The sequence below is a fragment of the Gigantopelta aegis genome, chromosome 6, assembly GCF_016097555.1.
Source record: "Gigantopelta aegis isolate Gae_Host chromosome 6, Gae_host_genome, whole genome shotgun sequence".
NCBI classification, from domain to species: domain Eukaryota; kingdom Metazoa; phylum Mollusca; class Gastropoda; order Neomphalida; family Peltospiridae; genus Gigantopelta; species Gigantopelta aegis.
In genome coordinates, this window is record NC_054704.1 from 93,267,883 (window position 1) to 93,289,074 (window position 21,192).

At 36.2% G+C, this 21,192-nt stretch overlaps 1 protein-coding gene across 2 annotated transcripts in view; it reads right to left on the reverse strand.

The window, feature by feature from the left end:
- Positions 1–67: 67 nt before the first annotated feature.
- Positions 68–21,192, reverse strand: part of LOC121376041 (sodium- and chloride-dependent glycine transporter 2-like) — a 106,752-nt gene continuing 85,627 nt past the window's right edge. For both annotated transcript variants that reach the window (XM_041503809.1, XM_041503808.1), the window contains exons 7-13: positions 21,034–21,158; positions 7,392–7,504; positions 5,613–5,741; positions 4,950–5,046; positions 4,040–4,140; positions 3,687–3,854; positions 68–195 (exon numbers count right to left, since the gene is read on the reverse strand). In XM_041503809.1, coding sequence (XP_041359743.1) covers positions 70–195; positions 3,687–3,854; positions 4,040–4,140; positions 4,950–5,046; positions 5,613–5,741; positions 7,392–7,504; positions 21,034–21,158 — 859 coding nt within the window. In that variant the 3' untranslated portion in view covers positions 68–69. The remainder of the gene's footprint in view (positions 196–3,686; positions 3,855–4,039; positions 4,141–4,949; positions 5,047–5,612; positions 5,742–7,391; positions 7,505–21,033; positions 21,159–21,192) is intronic.

Consider the following 21,192-nt stretch of genomic DNA (forward strand, 5'->3'; position numbering starts at 1 on the left):
TGCCTTGTAGTGAATACTGAAACATATTAAATAATGAAGAGTTGATACAAGGGCTTTAAATGTTTTGTTTTATCGAATACACAAGTGAGAGATATTTTCTTTGAACGTGCTCTGCTCATTCCCTCTGTACTTCGTCCGGGATGACGAATCGTTCGGAAGCCAGCTGTCTGATGGGGAAATCGTCTTGGCTATGCGCTGAAAGTAAAACACACTAGTATAGTGATGGGCGTATTTGGGGGGAATTGGGGGGGGGGGGGGGGGGGGGGGGGGGAAATTGGGGGGGGGGGGCGAAGTTAAAAAAAAAAAGAACAACAAGAAATCGTCTTGGACTATAAAAGCGAGCCGTACCTTGATCAAAATCATAGGGGGGGGATTTTGTAAACAAATGAAGCGGTATACAAAAAACCCTGAGAATGCTATTTTCAAACAGAAAACAACACCCTAAAAAAAACACTAGTATAGTGAACAACAAGAAACATCTTTGCTATGCGATGTTACTTGTCAAAACGGATTTTAGGGAATAAACAAATAAAAATAGAAACAGAAAAAATATCCCAAAACAAAAATTAAAATCAAAAATGCCTTCTGCGGCGTCGCACCCTACTAGCACAGTCTCTATCTAGCTCATTTATATTCAGTACATTTTCAACGTGTATATATATATATATATATATATACATAGATATAGAGAGAGATAGAGAGAGAGATAGAGAGAGAGAGAGAGAGAGAGAGAGAGAGAGAGAGAGAGAGAGAGAGAGAATTCGTCACGAGTATTTTTTAATATGGAAAATATCAACCAAGTCTATGTTAATCGGTATTTATCGAGGCTCTGCCGAGAAAAATACCGATTAACTAGACAAAGTTGATATTTTTATATATTAAAAACACGAGTAGCGAATTCTATTTATCCTATAACACTTATAAAATAATATTTTAATTCCACTTTTAATAAATCACAGTACTAAACGATACCACAAATTAGTTTGACGTCACGCATTTTAACTAAATATTTGAAAACGTTACGCTCAGTTATACAGGTCTTGTTGGCTTGTAAGCAAATGACCCATCCACAGCAACTCCTTACCTAGAAGCCTTGCAAATATATATGAAAAGTCAACTATAGAGACATTGAAGGACATTGAGAAGGTTATGATTGTTACCGCGAATCCCAGTCAGGCGATTCGTCTACATGAGGACTGCCACTGTCCAGGGCCCCGTTCCACGAAGCGATCTTAGCCCTAAGATCAACTTAAATGCATAGGGTAGCTATGCGCTTAAGGTAATCTTAGGGCTAAGATCGCTTCGTGGAACGGGGCCCTGGACACTACACCCTTGCGCTGCGTGTACGAAAACTGCCACCCCTCGATGTGCTGGAAGGCGGTATTGTTACAACACAATACTTGAGGTACATATTGTGTCACAAATATTTTATTATGATGTTAGTCTGGACCCCTTTGGAAGATACCTTTTTGAAACCAATCATTTGTTTTTGGAAACCCTATCTTCAATTTTCGTTTCTCTAATTCACAGCACACTGAATCTATAGTCATACCTTTCCTATCGGCACGTTGTAGTTTTTCTCATCAGCCTGTACAGCCTGTAGCTTGAGTATAACTTATAATATTTAGAAACATCTAACAGACCACACTTAAAAACAACTGAGGGAAAGGATCACTTGCTCCCCTAACTTAAACTATGGGGAACAATTAACCATATGAATATTGATATTTAATCCTTTTCTAGTGCTATTTTTATTTTAAAATTTGTTTTGTTTAACGATATCACTAGGGCACATTGATTTATTAATCATCGGCTATTGGATGTCAAACATTTGGTTATTTTGACATAGTCTTAGAGAGGAAACCCGCTACAGTTTTTCATTAGTAGCAAGGTATCTTTTACATGCACCATCCCACAGACAGTACAGCCTTTAATATACCAGTCGTGGTGCACTGGCTGGAACGAGAAATAGCTCAATGGGCCCACCGACGGGGATGGATCGATCCCAGACCGATAAAGCGAGCGCTTTGCCACTGGGCTACGTCCTGCCCCTTTTTATTTTAAATTCATGTGCTAAAGGAGCTAAAAATACTCTTCTTGATCTTGTCCTAGGGGTATGATGGGGAGCGAAATGTATTTGTATCTATTCTCTTTGTGTGACAATATCAATGCAACCCACCCTTGGCGTTGTCAACTAATCTGGGGATTCATAATAAAGTACTGAAAATAGTTAGTTTTACGAAAACATTGTTTAAAATAAATTGAGGTTCTGACACCATCAGAACAGTAATTTAAAGTTTGTTTTGTTTAACCACAACAGTAGAGCAGATTGATTTATTAATTATCGACTATTGGATTTCAAGCATTTTTGGTAACTCTGACAATTTTCCCATTAACAGCAAGGGATCTTTAATTTGTATTTCCCTACAGACAGAATAGCACGTACCACGGCCTTTGATATAACAGTCGTGTAGCATTGGTTGGGATGTGGAAAAATAATCGGAGAATGGGTCCACCGACAGGGTTCGATCCTACGATCCATGCACCTCAAGAGAGCGATCTACCGAATGAGGCTAGATCGCACCCGGTATTCAAACTGAGTTATGTCCCTTCCTTCAACTAAGTTTAGGATTAGAATACACAGTGGTATTTCCTTGGCTCGAAACGTATTTTTTAAATAGAATTTCAAGCATTAAAATATATTATATAAAAAAGTAACTACCGGAATGAAGGATTTATTTTACCGCTCTCACTGACCACTCGGTTATACCGAATTCACAGATAACTAACAGACTGAAGGATTTATCTTACTGCCCTCAGTGACCCTTCGGCTTTACTGAGTTACGACATAACTATCAGACTAAATGGTTTATTTTACCGCCCTCATTGACCCCTCGGCTTTACCGAGTTACGAACTAACTACCAGACTGAAGGATTTATCTTACCGCCCTCAGTGACCCTTCGGCTTTACCGATAACTGCCAGACTGAAGGATTTATCTTACCACCCTCAGTTACCTCTCGGCTTATCCGAATTACGAGATAACTATCAGACTGAAGGATTTATCATACCGCCCTCGGTAACCCCTCGGCTTTACCGAGTTACGACATAACTAGCCGACTAAATGGTTTATCTTACTGCCCTCACTGACCTCTCGGGGCGGAAGGTAGCCCAGTGGTAAAACGCTCGCTCGATCCCTGTTGGTGGGCCCATTGGGCTATTTCTCGTTTATATCAAATGCTGTGGTATGTACTACTCTGGCTGTGAGATGGTGCATATAAAAGATCCCTTGCTGCTAATCGAAAATGAAGTGGCGACAGCGGGTTTCCTCTCTCAATCTGTGGTCCTTAACTATATGTCTGACGCCATATAACCGTAGATAAAATGTGTTGAGTGCGTCGTTAAATAAAACATTTCTTTCTTTCTTTTGACCCCTCGGCTTTACCGAGTTACGAGGTAACTACCAGACTGAAGGATTTATCTTACCGCCCTCGGTGACCCCTCGACTTTACCGAATTAGGAGATAACCATCAAAGTGAAGGATTTACTTTACCACCCTCAGTGCCCCCTCGGTTATATCGAATTACGAGATAACCATCTGACTAAAGGATTTATCTTACCGCCCTCAGTGACCCCTCGGTTTTACTGAGATACGAGATAACTATCAGACTGAAGGGTTTATCTTACCGTCCTCAGTGACCCTTTGACTTTACTGAGTTCCCAGATGATGAACACAGGTATCGGTATTATCGAGATTGTGGCGTACATCCAACCAATGATCGCACTGTAGTACGGGTACTGGTACTTCCCGTACGTCGGAAGTGTGTACTGCGCAAGCGTAAACACTATGGCCACCTGAAACAAGGGAAACAAATGTCAGCTTGGAATTAAAGACAACCGGTAGCCTAAGATATTCAACATTCACTCCTAGAAATCAACACCTCAGTGCTTGTTACCATATAATTTACACTCAGCTAAATACACTAAAAAAGAGGTACTTGAATATATTGTAGGAACGGGAATGCATCAAGTAATCTTACCGTGAATATAAGTGGTGCGACGTAAGTTAGAATCACTTTGAAGAAGATGGGAACTTTCCTTCCTATCATGAGTTCCAGATCTGCATCTAGCCGCTTGAATCCTGAAACACAAAAACAGCAGAACATGTGTTTTGTCTAGAATTCCAGTCATTTAACAGTGGTCGGAGCATACCAACAGGTTATTGATAGTGTTTGGTCACTGCTGTTCTCATAGAGAAACGGTAATAGAGTTGAAAATGTAGCTGTTTGAAAAACCAATCAAACAAAGAAGGAAATAAAAATAAATAAAATAAAATAAAATAAAATAAAATAAAATGGAATGGAATCAAATGGAATCAAATAAAATCAAATAACAAATAAATAAATAAATAAAACAAAATCACTAAATGCTGCAAAATAATGTCTCGATCGTTTTAAAAGAGGTTAAACTTTGACTTTCGTTTTCGATATATTATAAAAACAGGATCCATTAATTGCCTTGAACCATGTATCAGAAAATAAAGAAGTGTTAACCTATGTAGTTTGATGGTAGTTTGTAATTAATTTTTGTTTTAATTTACACTGCACTGTTACCCCCAATAAAATGTTATCTGAGACGGCATGGATTTAAAACGTAATAAATTAATATGATTTTATATGAATTTGATCTTTATTCATTATGTTGGCGCTGTCAAAATATAGAACATGTTCTATGTATTGTGTTGCCTGATGTGTAGTGTGTTTCGTCATATTGGATTCAGTACCAGTGTGTAGTACCATACTCGCCAGACCCTAAAGTCAATGGTCGCCCAACGGAATACCGTTGTAAAATTCTTAATTGCCCTTAGGCGACTGCTAATTTTCAACACTGCTATTTGAATGTTAAAAACACATTTCTCGATATATTAACTTTAAGTAAGGAATGTCTCACCGTATATCCAGGCCACGATGATGCACTCAAAGATGCTGATGATGAGGATGAGGGCGGCGACGTACCAGTCAGCCAGTTGGAACATGTAGATTCCTCCCTGTAATGAAGACAGTCTTTGAAGAGGAGACGATGGGCTGCATAAATTGAATACCGTGACACCACATCTCTATCAGACACAGTGCTATAGAACCGAGCAGAGTCAATCAGATATTCTGGAGTGCACGCACACGCATGCTCACACGCACACGCAGGAAGGCATGCACACACATAAACGTACACACGCGCACTGAAGTGAATTGAAATGGACCCATATTTGGAATTTTTGACTATACACTTTCAAAAACGGGCACCAAAGGCTGTCGTAAGTAGTATAGAAAAATCCCTTTCTGTTTTTAGGAAATAATAGCATATGGTGTGTAAGTTTCCTCGATCTCTCACTGGTCTGTCTATGCCTGTGTCTGTCTGTCTGCCTCTCAGTCTGTCTGTCTGTCTGTCTCTCTCTCTCTCTTTCACCCCCCCCGTGTCTCTGTCTCTGTCTCCTGTCGAAATAATCACAAAGACACCCAAAACTGCCATAGTTTGAAATTATATTCATTTCAAAAAGGGTGTACTCACGTTCGTGCATAACCATCCTTCTTTTAGTATTATATACTATTAACTTACATTTGTGCAGAACACGAGTCCTGTAAGGAAATAGAAGGCGCAGAGGATAGCTGTGATGTAGCATCTGTATCGGAGAAGTCTCGGAAACGAATCCATAATTCCAGTCATCACAATCTCGACACCAACAAACTGAAAACAAAACATAATAGAATGCAGTTCCTTCGCCAAAGACAGGAGGAAATTTTGATTTTAAAGTCAATGCAGATTGATAAACGAGATGCTAGATACAGATCAAACTCAACCTCCCCCCCCCTCCCTCCCTCCCTCCCCCTCTCTCTCTCTCATTCATGACTTCATCCATCACGTTATCTTTGGAATGAATCTACCTATGGTGTTACGGGTAGATCTAACTCTAATGTTGATTGTCAACATACTGTCCTGTTACATACGAATGGTATCGCATAGTTGATTATCAACATACCGTGTCGTTACATACGACTGGTATCACGTGGTTGATTATCAACATGCTGTCGAGTTACAAACGACTGTTATCACATAGTTTATTATCACCAAACTGTCCAGTTACATACGACTGTTATCACATGGTTAAGTATCACCATGATTAAGTATCACCATACTCTCCAGTTACATACGACTGTTATCAAATAAAGGATTATCAACATACGGTCGTGTTACATACGAATGTTACCACATGGTTAAGTTTCGCCACACTGTCCAGTTACATACATCTGTTTTCACATAGTTGATTATCACCATACCGTTCAGTTACATACATCTGTTATCACATAGTGGATTATCACCAACCTGTCCAGTTACATTCGACTGTTACCACATGGTTTATTATCAATATACTTTTCAGTTACATACGACTGTTATCGCGCAGTTGATTATTATCATACTGTCCAGTTACATACGACTGTTATCACATGGTGAATATTACCATACTGTCCAGTTACATACGACTGTTATCACATACTTGATTATCCCCATACTATCGAGTTACATACGACTGTTATCACATAGAGGATTATCATCATACCTTCCAGTTACATACGAATGTTATCACAAGGTTGATTATCAACATATAGACAAGTTACATACGAATGCTATCACATAGTTACGTATCACCATATTGTCCAGTTACATACGATGGTTATCACATAGTTCATTATCCCCATACTGTCCAGTTACATACGACTGTTATCACATAGTGGATTATTACCATACTGTCAAGTTACATACGACTGTTATAACGTAGTTGATTATCCCCATACTGTCCAGTTACATACGTCTGTTATCACATAGTGGGTTATTACCATACTGCCCAGTTGCATACGACTGTTATCACATAGTTGGTTATTACCATACTGTCGAGTTACATACAACTGTTATCGCATAGTTGTTTATCACCATACTGTCCAGTTACATACGACTGTTATCACATAGTTGATAATCAACATACTGTCCAGTTACATACGACTGTTATCACATATTAGGTTATTACCATACTGTCTAGTTACATACGACTGTTATCACACAGTTGTTTATCACCATACCGTCGAGTTACGTACGACTGTTATCACATAGTGGGTTATTACCATACTGTCCAGTTACATACGACTGTTATCACATAGTTGTTTATCACCATACCGTCGAGTTACGTACGACTGTTATCACATAGTGGGTGTTTACCATACTGTCGAGTTACATACAACTGTTATCGCATAGTTGTTTATCACCATACTGTCCAGTTACATACGACTGTTATCACATAGATGATAATCAACATATTTTCAAGTTAACTGTGAGTCGAGTTACCTGTGAGTCGAGTCCCACTGTGAGCAGCATGACGAAGAAGATGAAAGACCAGAGTTGAGGGATGGGCAGACCGGACAGAGCCTGAGGATAGGCGACAAAACCCAACCCAGGACCTGAATAACAGGTATAGGTAGCAGATTAGAAAACATCATCACAAAAACTGGCAGGTATAAATCCTAACAAAACCTAAACCTGTTTGGTATATGCTAAAGTAGCAGACCCTAGTTTCTAGACACCACTACGCATTTTGATATTGGAAAGGATACATTTTATTTATTTAGATTATCCATTTTCGAACATCCAAGAATGTTCTAGTCATTCTAGTCATCATGGTGGTTGTAATCCATATACCAAGAAATGCATATGTGATAATTCTCAAAACGCATGTATCTCTGAGAAGTAACAGTTATGAAGACGAACTCTAGTCCATTTTATACTATTGCTCCTCTCTGTTGTAACTTTATCTCAATGTGTTACAGTTTATAGAGCAGTGTCTACTTTCATGGGCAAAAACTAGGGTCTGCGACTTTTAAAGTAGAGAACATTTTTTTTTATTAGTCCTAGCAGGAATAAAAACACAGATTAGTTTTTACTTTTATTGATATTTAAAAACATAACTAACCCTCTTACTACACTATATGGTATTCATGTTTCAAAGTTGTGAGTTGTGTTTGCTTAAATTGTAGTTTTTTCACATCTCGTGAAGTGAAATTTATTTTGGAGCATATAACTTCGTTCTACACTCCACACGGTCTTATAGTCAGAGAGACAAAGTTGAAAAAAGGTTAGAAAAAGGTTCAAGGTGAATTCTTCTTTTATACTTTTTATTTTGATATTTCTCAACAGCTTAGACATTTATAATGAAGGGTTGATTGGTCTGCCAGTAAATTATTATTACAATTTATATTTATTCTATAGCAATTGAAGGCGTATAGACTCCAGAATGTTCACATAATGAAGTGAATAGTGATTTGTTTTCATACTAAAAGAAGTAATTATATATTTTAATATTAAGATCTAAATTAGCATACACACAGCACATATTACAGGGAGCATTAAAAAAAATTAAGTGATAAAAAAATGTCATGTACTAGCAAAGGTGGACATTGTTCAAGATGGTGACTATTAATATTATCTTGGTCTGGTTTTAGCTATAAATATTAAATGTATATATTAAAGAATCTTATGTTACAGACGATTTGCATGCAGTTAGGCTATCTGAAAGAGAGTAAAATCTGACAAGAGGACCAACACAACAGCATCACTACAAGCCATGTCACAAGACTACCACTCCCTTGTTGTGTATGCGTTATCATTAGCAAGTTTCCATGCATTATACTTTATGTTAAAAACAACATTTTAATATAAGTTGTAGAAGCATCACGAGGGGTATATGGCTTTTTAAGTACCCTCCGTGTGTTATTTTACCCCGAGCCGAAGGCGAGGGGGTAAAAGAGCACACAGAAGCTACTTAAAAAGCCATATTCCCGAGAGATGCTTCTACAACGAATAAATCTTGCCGACATGTTAAACCATATAGCCAAATAATCAAAATAACGCCAGACAATAATTGTTAACAATTTATTAGCTTAGTAACTTGTTTAACGTGTCCATATACCACTAGGGTTTCGAACACGCCTATCCCGAGTCCGGCCTCCGATAGGATCGGGGGCCTGACTCGGGACAGGGATAACCTAACAAATAGGGGAAATTTTGATTTTAACGCCAAAAGTATAAAAAAGGGGAAAATTTGGGCTAAAACGTTTTGGATGCGCCCTTAAAGAAACATATCACAATTTATTAACGGAGCCGTACCCCGCGGACGCGAACGAAACCACTTGCCAGTCACGAAAAATAGTTCCATCGGTAAACGAGTTTTTAACTTCAAATGTTTGTAATACGAAATTGTCTGAAACAGATATTAATAATAAAACAAAAAAAACTTCTTTTTTTTATCAGAAATGTATGTAGTAAAAACAATATTGCTTTAGCATTAACTGGGGTGGCTGGAAATTACAGACGTGGTATAAGAGAATTTGGCTCCGCCCACAGGGGTATAAGGGATTTGTCCAACGGCAAACAGCCAATGAGATTGAAGAATTTTACATGAAGGCGAGATAATATTATTTTCAACCCTCTTTGTTTAGTATATATTTCCTCTGATCAACACATGTACTATGGTAACATCCCAGGCAATGAACCACAGCAGTCGGCAATGCCGTAAAGACGGATTTGTTTGGGAGCATGGCTATTTCCTAATTGTTATGATTTTAATAATATTAAAATCGTATATTTCAATAAATTGTGGTCTGTTGGTCTGTGCATAAGCATTAAAAATAATGTAAATAGATGATATAAATACAATTATTAAAAACATATATATCGTATGATGAAGATATTGTGACACATTTTATTTTTAAACATTGTTTTTATTCCACTTGGGAACATCATTGTCGTACACACCCGATTATTTTGTTGATTGTTTCTTTAATAAATGTATTCTTTATGTATATATGTGTATAAAAACAAATCTGAACCCAAGCATTTCTTATTTAGTTAATCACCTAAAGTATTGTTGTTTACGACGTGACTGTCGCACATTTCATTTGTATTGAACATCTCTCTTACTTATACTGACAAATGATACCTTTCAAAGTCACGAGTTTTCTTTTATTTGAGCACATTTACCAAATTACTAAACTTGTTTGGCTGAATATATAATACATCATTGGATTACTGCCTCAAACATCAAAGACAGTTGGGGAAAACAAACTTGTTGTGACTTGTAGCCAAGTCATTTTTGAAATAGCATCAACACTTCGTAAGAAATATCCTGAATAGGTAAATGGTATTTATGTTGCCTCCAATGTTCTATGTGCAATAGGATTCTTCGTGCGATTGAGCGACATAGAATATACTCTTGCTAATGCAAAGGTTTACGTTCCAGGAACTGTGAAAAACCAATCTGTCTGGGACAACGGTTTCTTAATACTGAGGGCACAGAGCATGGTGTGCAATGCAATATTTAAGCTATTCTGGTTTTTGAAAGCTGGTTATTGCAAGATGCTTCAGGAGTAGGTAGATTTTCAATCTTAATGTAACTATCCCTGATATTGATATTTTGGCGAGGAAGAGAAAAATAGAATGACAGGTGTGTTACAAGAAGATTTTTGTTTTTAATTTGTTGTAAGAACTCTATAACAGACTTCTGGTTAAGATACATTGGCATGATTATCTGAGGGTGCTTGTCTGTTTGTGACAGCAAGTATTAGGCAACATCATATGACATAAAACAGACATTTTTTAACATACATAATTGCAGCTGGGCAGTTACTGTGTGAAGGAACTTGAACGTTATGTTGTGGCATTGCACTCTACCAACAAACATGTAGATATCTTCTAAGGACGAGCCTGGCGCTTATACAACTTATAGAGTCTGAATTCAAGGTTGTGATAAGAGTCTAAGACTTTATTGTCATTTGAGATTACGTCTAGACTAAAGGGTTTATAAGCACGGGCCCCGATACTGGATGGTGAAAACAATTACGAGTTTGCCTAAAACGCCATTTCCATTTTTATCACGGAATACGTTTTTTGTTTTTTAATTTTTGTTATTTTACCACAAACATATAAAATATAAAACTAATACAAATTGATAAAATAAACATATACGAATACAATAGATGATGCATTATAAAAGGGTCTCATAGTTAGTAATATTATAAATATTAACATAATAAATCGGTTAATCAATTCTATATATTCTGTAAATATAATGTACCGATAGATAATTCTGAAATATAAATATACATTATACTTTATACAGTTAGTTTATGTACGGTTTTGTTATTCAGATTTAGTAGGTTATATAGATGGGTACAGATATCAGAGAACTGTAGTTCCAAACATTTGATAAAGTCATGCCTATGTACTGTATTGTTGCTTATTCCTCATTTCCAGTCTTATTGTCATGGTTTCCTTTGTTAAACAGTGTAGTGTGTTGACTGATACATGCTATCTTTTGCACTGACAATTGTAGGTGCTAATTGTGTTATAATGTATCCTTATAAAGCATATAGAACTTTTGCAGTACAGCTCATATATGTATGACTGCAAGTTTGAAATAGATAGGTTTTGTTTTCAACAATACACTGGGGACCATTTCTGCCACAAACCGATATCTGTCATAATAAGCTTGACATAAAAAGATGTAACTATGTATGGGTCAGTATCCCTACAGTTTTGGACGTAAGGGCTCCTCGAGTGGTATCTCAAATTTATGGGTTATAGGAAAAAGCTTTCACACATGGTCACGTGCGAGACTAAATATACATAGTGTGTAGTTTTATGGTTATGTGAAGCACAACCAGATAAGTATGAAAGAACAGCTCACTTCAAACAATGGTAGTAGTAGTTGATTAACGGTTACTAGACGCTTCAGTAATATAATGAATACGGCTCAATCGCTGTGCGTATCTCAAATTCCTCTTGGTAACATATATTGATACATAATGTAACAAATGTGAGTCTTGGCTCATTAAAAAAGACTGGAATTTCTCGGAATTAAATATCTCACATACCATATATTTTTCGCTCATATATAGTTACATCCATAGATGTTCGTGCCAATGCACGTTAAAGGCAAATAATTAAATTTTAATTTAATAAATTTCAAATTGTTTTAATAGTATTCAGATGAACAAACTTGTACTTGTAATTTGTAGGAAACGTAAACATATAGCTTGTCTTTTTACCTAAGACAATACGAGACAAAACAATTTTGTTCATTGTATATCAACCATAACACATTATATTCTATTGTTTTACTTCTTCTTTTTATGCAGCTTACCATAATCCATTTCGAAACGTCTATAAAAAAAAACACGTTTTAGAAAATTCTAGGGTTCCCATGAAACTTTATGTACTTTACATATAATTTGAAATAGATCTCGCAGAGCAGACCAACATTTCATGACTTCTGAGATGATAAACGTGAAATAAAAATGGTTTAAAACATATAGCAGAAGGGTTCACCTTGACCAAAACATTCATCCTTGGCTCGCTGACTAGTATTATTTAAAATACAATGGCGCACGGGGGCGGATCCAAACAATCGATTGCACTAACCGATCAAGTTTTAATAGGAATTTAATTAATAGGACCATTCACCTATTGTATTGTTCACCGCGAAAGACACCCAAAATCGCGAATTTTAAATGTAACAACTATTTTAATATCGTTTTTTCTTTATATACACATGAAAACAAACACCAAGCACAACACATTTATATCAGTTGCATCATCTAAACTGGAGACACAATTACTGTTAACGTTTTCCTCCAAAATTGATTATGGATTTCTATAATCGATCATAGAGCCAAACCGATAAATCTAAGATCATAATCGATCATCACAACATCACTGTCTGTGTTTAGTACATACACATACGACACGCTACAAGCCAACACTATTTCATGACGTTGAACGTTGCTGGTCTGAAAAGAATTTAAAACACATTCCATCAAATGCAAGTACATGCACATATTATACCAATGGAAAGAAATAAGGGATGACACACATAGTAATAGCAAGAAGTCACTGCAACAAAAACCATTATCAGTGGTGTGAGGAACTTAACTGTATTTAGTACGGTGGCTCAAGTCCAAATTTGAACGATATTATAACACGTTGGCCCAAAGCACCAAATTTGGCACAGTTGTACCTTATTCTTTTGAGAGGGGGCTACCCGATTTTAGAAGTCAAGGTCAAGGTCATGCCACGGTCAAGGTCATGCTACGGTCAAAGTCTAAGGTGAAATCTAGACAATGTCAACAAAAGCAAGTTTATAGTACTAAGCTGAGCACAATTGTACTTAAAATCATAAAGAATATCTGAGATGGGGCTGCCCAATGTTAAAGGTCAAGGTCGTTCAGTGCACTGGCTGCCAAAACATATAAATTGCTATTTCTCACTAAAGCCAAAACATGGTTGGACTTTAATGGTAATACATTTCATTTATAATAACGTCTTGATAACTAGGACATACAGCCATCATTTGAATGCGAGGTGACCACCAAAATAGTCGTCCCCGCCCCTCCCCACTACAAGGAACAAATGTTAATCAGCCGGCAGGGCACTTAAACTTGCAGTTCGGTACCAACAATTGTTCTTTGTAGTTTTTTCATCTGTGGAAGGTGCTGATTAAGGACCCGAGGAGTGCAAACATGTCACCTTTTAGCATTTAACATATTGAAGATGGCGTCCAAGATGGTTAAAGTATGTTTTGTTTAACGACACCACTAGAGCACATTGATTTTTTAATCATTGGCTATTGAATGTCAAACATCTGGTAATTTTGACAGTCTTAGAGAGGAAACCCGCTAAAAAAAATTCCGTTAGTAGCAAGGAATCTTTTATATGTACCATCCCACAGACAGGATATTACATACCACGGGCTTCGATATACCAGTCGTGGTGCACTGGCTAGAACGAGAAATCGTCCAAGATGACTTCCAAAACACAGAACTTACAATATATCTGATACATGCAATCACCTATGACTGGGTGTTAGGGTCGAGGAATTAAGTTTGGGCTATCCCAGCTAATATAAACATAGGAATGTCATTTAAATCCAAGATGGCCACCACTATAGCAGTGGTTGATCTTCAAGGAAAATGCAAGATTTTTGTATCAGTGATAAATGGTCGCCAAGAGTAAGCACTTCCTACAGTTTACCCCAAACAAGAATATTTACTTTAAATACAGCAGGGTGCAAGGAATTAAGTTATTGAGTAATAATACTTCTAATACAGATATGTTTTATCATTGTTCGAGTCCAAGATGGCTGTCAAACTGGTTGCAAAAATAAAGAACAACCATGTTATATATTACATTAGCTATGCTTTAATCCATCGTCGGTAAAATTATCTAAAATGTTGATGTTAACAATCAGATACCTCTATAGTTTTCTAGTATATGTGGTGCACCTCTACAAGTCTGTTACAGTGTTGTGAGTATTGAGGATTAAGATGAATAAAGAGGATCAACATATCGTCCCTTGATAAATCTATTGTTTACGTCACAAATTGTGTCAGCAACACTGTAATTCGTCCAACATTTGCGCAAATAAAGTACCTTTTGTTGTCATTTGTATCCTGTGAATATATTACACGTTATCGGTGAGAAATAGTATTCGATTTTGGTTCGGATGAATTATAAACACAGCGAAATTCTGAGACAAATGGTGTTGGTTGTTTGATTAAAATTATGAAAACTAATTCCATCAGTGCACTTGTGATTACCCACATTCGCATCTGCATGCACATTTCTCACAGTACTGTGAACTGCTTGACCATGTAATTCAGCTGTACGTGTATATGTATATTTAATTTGGTGCACCATAAAACGAAGCAATTGGTTTCAAAATGATTTTTAGTTGACGCAAAACGTAAAATGTGCTCATTGTTTTGTTATGGTAGCCATTTTGGCAGTCGTATTCGATTCAGTCAATGAAAAAAAATTGTCAGTATTAGAAAGTGAATGCGATAATTGAAATTCTTGCATCCTTAAATCCTGCATTTAAAGTAAAAAGTGTGGCTACTTCTTTCTCTTGGTAATCATTTTCGTGGCGATCTTGGATGAATTAAATGATGATGCAATGTTGGTCAGTTACAAAACGATAAATTCAGTGACTTGTGATTTTAAAACGTATTATGCACACTCACGATCACAATAATGCCCTAGTTAATGTAAAAAGCGATAAATTTACAATGTCCTTGTTTCTGACTGATATTGTGGGTGGCAATATTGGATTTAAATGATGTTGCAATGCGATGATTAGCTTATAGCTGTTAAAGTAAAATTAATTCCTTGATGATCCCGCCCTATAATGTAAGAAGCCGGTCATAGACATCAACAGTTTATCAAAGATGATAACATATATGGTATATTGCCAAGTTTCCTTGTTTTAAAAGCCTCATAGACATCAACATCTTATCACATTAAAAACATATTCAAGAGTGCCAAGTTTGTATTCTCCGAATCCTCAATCAGCATCTTTGAAAAAAAAAAAACACAACAAAACAAAAAAGAGAGAAAAAAATGAAGGTTTGGCAATCAAAGTACTAGATTAATTACTTGAAGTGTAGTGCTATTTTTCTGAATTTCTAGAATACCATTTTAGTTTGACTTTTGACCTTGATCTGACATTGATGTCTAAATTGGGGGAGTCGCTTCTTAAACATTGTGTACATGTTTACATGTTTAGGGTAAATATATGCCTAAAGCAGTACATTGAAACAGCTTTTCTGGATATTGTCTACATTTGACCTTTGACCTTGATCTGACCTTGACCTCTAAAATTGGATAGCCCCCTCTAAACAATATGTGCACTGTCCTAAACTACAACTGTGCCAAATTTGGTGTTTTTGGCCAGCTAGTCACGAATATTTCCCTAAGCCACCGCACTAATTACTGACATTCAGTCCCAAAGTGACACAATCTTTATTATTATACTCAACAAAATTAAATGAGCGGCAGCGTATATTTAGTAATGATATGCTAGTGTTGTATTATTTTAGCAAGTTTTGATCACAAATGACTTCTAAACATTGTTTCGGTAAAATAGGATCCATGATATATACACGCAAAAGTCTTGCACACGGTGGGGGTGTTGTGCATTTAGGAAACCTACCGAAATGCGGTTTCAGCTGAAATTTGTTACACGTTGCTTCATAACGATACTTGTTCCTGCTTAATTGTTGTTTAAATAATAAAGTTCAACAACATACCACAACCTCGACACCCTACAACATAAGAATAGGGTTTTAAAATTATTCTTTAAAAAATAATAATAATCAAATCCCCCCTCCATATTTAAAGAATAACAAATGCGTAAAATACCCGCTAGATCTTAATTAATGTTATTGAGTATATTTTATACATGGTACTAAACTTACAGTTAAATAAATTTGGTTTACAATGTCAAGTGTTCCCGTATTTCTTTCCATTATTAAAACCCCCCAGGTGTTTCATATAGAATATCTGGTTACTACGTTTTGATATCGTGGTTATTTGGCGAGGTTTAGATAACGGTGTAACAGACGAGCTTCAGCGAGCCTATTACACCATTATCAAACCGAGCCAAATAACCACGATATCAAACCGTAGTAACCTGATATTTTTTTTTTTATCATGCAACCCCTTTCAAGTTATATTTTTGTAATATGTTTCAGTGAAAAGCGGTCTAGAAATTATTTGTTTTATCGTGTAGAAACTATTTCCGGAAGTCGGACAATAGCAGGTGCCCAAAAGCATCTTGGGAATAAAATAGCCAGCCTAAAAGTTATGAGTTTCCAAATTTTAAATAAAATACTTTAATTATATTTCAAAGTCTGTTGTGTCACATTACAATTTTTGTACCTTTTTCTGTGAAAATAAACTCAAATTTATGTGTGACCTGCAAAAGATCTATATCACTGGCTGCTAGTGACTGTGACGTCAGACGCTCTTCCCAATGTAAACATTCTTTGTAGGAAGCTACTTGCGATTTTGTTTCAAAATGTTTAATTAAAAACGCTGGCTAGTTCCGAATGGTAACGAACAATGGAGAATTGAAAAATACGAGGTAATTTGATGTTACAGGAGGTGTAAATGTTATATTTATTTATGCAGTTCGACAATTATTGCTGTAAATGGATGTTTGGAAAATGAGAAAACGATCTACCTGAAAACTGAGCAAACAATCGTCATGCGCACAACTCATTTCCTAGTGACATGATAAGGATTATCAAGTCAATAGGAGGCATGGTTGCATGATAAATATCAAATATAGTGCATCAAATATTAATTTTTCAAAAGTGCTTTACCTAGTGGCTAGTTGGAGCGGGAGAGGGTAGTTAATCCTCAGAAAACTTAGAAACAGGGCCCCATTTCTTTTGCTGGAGAAGTTTCGATATCACGTTGCTGCAATTCATTTTACGCGCAGTTCGCAACCCCAGACTTACCCCACTCATTGGAACCGCGCCTGCATTACGGCTTTATAAGCATATGCCATACATGTTAATGTCTAGAAAAAGAATTTGACTAAAATATACTTAACGTTTTAGTTACTACTTTCACAATCTGGAACGTGTGTGTGTGTGTGTCTCTCTCTCTTTGTGTGTGTGTGTGTGTGTGTGTGTCGCAGGGGTTCTAGATTTTTAATATTCACTTGCCATGAGGCCAGTAGATTTGAAAATTCACCTGGCTATTGTGAAAAATTAACTTGCCCAATTTTAACTTTTGATAAAATCATCCAGTAAATTATAATAGACTTTTCAATGTACAGTTTGTATACTGAGATCATGTTTAATCAGTTTGTTAATGTACACAACAGACAGGTGCATTAGGTTCTTTATGGTTTGTTTAGAAAAACATGCAAACAATTTTCATCAGTTCAGAATAAAGTTACATTTTTAATAATTGTTTTCACTAAAACTACCTAAGTTTTCATGATACTGTGTACTTCTTATTTTCAGTTTTTATTTATTTATTTTGTGACAAGTCTTGCAATTTATGTGATATTTTATAAATAATATAAATAATTTACATATTTAAAGTTTTGGTAAATGGTGACATGCAACTTTAAAAGACTGGTTACCGTTTTGCATATTACGCTTGCATTGTATTACTATTAGTATTAGAGTAAACAAATCTTTGTATTCCAGTGTAAAGAAGAAAATGGTTACAAAACAATGAACTGTTGTTTTTTCAATGTGTACATTACACTTTACCTTGAATAAACTTACTTTGGTAGGTATATTAATGTCATGGATGGGTCAAAGATTACTGGTGGCCATCTATTTGATAGTGAAAAGTTGTATGTGACAGCAAATCGAAATAACTGACTTGTAGATGTTTCTTTTGTGTTCGTACGATCGTAATGTTGTAGATATTCGTTTTGACCACGTGCCATCGGGATCACACAAAGTAATCTTTAGTGACCCGAATCTAAATAACATTGGCCTAGGACATCGGGCCACCATATTCTTGAACACAGTGTGCGTGTGCCCCCCCCCCCCCTCTCTCTCTCTCTCTCTCTCTCTCTCTCTCTCTCTCTAATATATATATATATATATATATATATATATATATATATATATATATATATATATATATAGCAATATCAAAAATATATAGATCTACAAAAAACATAAAAGTGATATTCTGTGAAAAGTCATACAAATTCATGATTCAATTATCTCCCTTGTAAATGAATCTCCGAAACGTTATACAGTAATAATATAGAAATCATATTTATATTTTTGTGAACAAATTCATGATTCATTATCTCCCTTGTAAATTATTACGTTTTAATTATTGACGCAAGTGCCACTTATTCGTGTTTACGTTTGGTGATTACCAATGCATCTGATCGTATTTGAAAAATAAAACAAATGTAATTTAAACCATCGTACATATTTAAAATAGATATGAGATGCAATTACTATAAAATATGTAAACGGGATTGAATACCAAGCTAAATACTGACAACACAGTGTCCAGTCGTTGTGTGTCGATTCGTTTTATTTTTGTGGGATTTTTAGGAGGATCGCTTTATAAGGTATGTTCGCAAAGTAGTATTATTAAATAATTATTAATATAATGATTAAATAATGATAAGGTTCCATTCAAATTTGTGTTAAAAGGTTAAGTAACATTTCTGGAAAAATTCCAAGGGAAGAAATATATTATGGCTTAACATGTTTTAGATAGGACAAGCAAGATATTAACAAAAAGCTAAAGATAAATTAGCAAAAGAGAGATTAGGAAAGATATATATAATAAATATACCATTTTATCAGGGCTCAAAGTTTGAAAAATGTTTTTAGGAGCACTGTGCTCCTAACATTCTAATTTTAGGCGCACAGTTACATATTTTAGGAGCACTGGGGAATATTCATAGGGTCATCCATAAAGTACATAATTCTTACGTTCCTGGAAGGGGGATAGTGGTCATCATGTACAAAATGCAGACAGGGGCACTGGCGTAGGAAGCAGGGGGGGGGGGGGGGGGCATGTGCCCTCACTTTTCAGATATTTTGCTTTATGTTTGCTTTATAATAGTGTAAAAGTGTGTAAATATAAAAGTGCCCCCCCCCCCCCCCCCCCCCCCCTCCACACACAAACACTTTTTGGCATCTACCTACGCCACTGAGGGAGGAGTGTTTCCGAGTGAGAGATTTTTGAAACTGGTAAAGAGAGCAATTTTGAGTAAAAATTAAACATATTAATCCGTAATAAAGATGAAAAACCCCAACCTATTTGTAAACAAATTATGGGGAGACCAAAACATGTCCCCACCACCCCCACAGGCTCCCAACTCCGACTCCCCAGATCATCAATGAATAATATAGTAGTTAATTGTAAGCTATAGAAGAATGTAATGATTATAGTTCTTCCAGTACTTCTTAATAGCTAATTTATTCTTTGATATTAATGATATAAAACATCACAATTGAAACAATAGAGTAAATACAAGTTTATTTAGAACAAAGCTTCCACGACCCTCAGAATGACGGTAACTGTAACAGTTCTCTCCTTCACCTTCTACGACGGTCACATGATGCCGAATTATAAATATTGGCCAATCATCAGTCGCCAATCGATGAAAAGTACACGAATCTGGGTCAGAACTTTCCAGACATTGACGTGATGATCAGATCGTATGTAGACATTACAATTCAGGTTTTGCGTTAAAATTAAAGTAAATGTAACAATGCCACGTGCATTGTGTTACACTTGCTTTTAAACTAAAGGTCTTTAAAATCGTAAACGTGTTTAAAAGTCGACTTGCAAATGGAGCCACGTAGAAAATACGGCCTGTTTGTAAGAAACGTCTTGAACCGCGTTACCGTGATTTTGTGGTCGTTTGGCGTTATTTCGTTTACAGTTATTATTAACCGTCATCAGACGAGAATCCTAATAAAACCGATTAAATCGGTATACATAATTATAATTTTGTTCAAACTGAGTTGATATCCTATTTAAGGTACATCTCAAATTTTAAACTTACTGCTTAAAAAATATGTTTAGCGAAAGCCTTAGCGCAGTAGGCCAAAGGGTGGTATTTTTCTCAGAATTGATCACGTCACCAGACCAAACATTATGATTCTGTTGTGAATCACGTGCAGATTAACAAAACGTTGGGTCACTTGGCTATAACTTAAGACTACGAATTTCATAGTATGCGTCAATGCAGTGGCCACTTTCCAACCAGCAAAACTAGTTATTTTGTTTGGTCGCACTCGTGCGACTTGGTAGTAATTTTTGGTCGCACTCGTGAAAAATCCAGTCGCATATGCGACCAGTTGGTCGAGAACTTTGAGCGCTGTTTATGGTGTTGCAATTCGTAAAAATTTGGTTTTCACACATCACTCGTATTCGAAATAGCCTCCATATATTAATTTTCTGTTTTATTTATACATTTTGAACGTGGATATTTGCAGCATTGGCGTTCATCTCGCCTGTTCGCTGGGGAAGAGCGGAGTGGAGTTGTTTTAGTCACACCACTGAATATACCAATGATGGTTGTTTTGTTGTTGTTGTTGTTTTGTTTATAACGAAAACCAAATACAGAATCAAATCACTGAAGAAAACTCACCGGATGAGACTACCTCCGACACGTGCACCCCCTGGCGGTGCGCCATCGCTCCGAGGATTGTAAATATGACGAAGCCAGCAAATATGCTAGTACCTTCACTAATACAGGAAACTATAATTGAATCTCTGCAATAAGAAATCACACATTGAGGTTTAAACA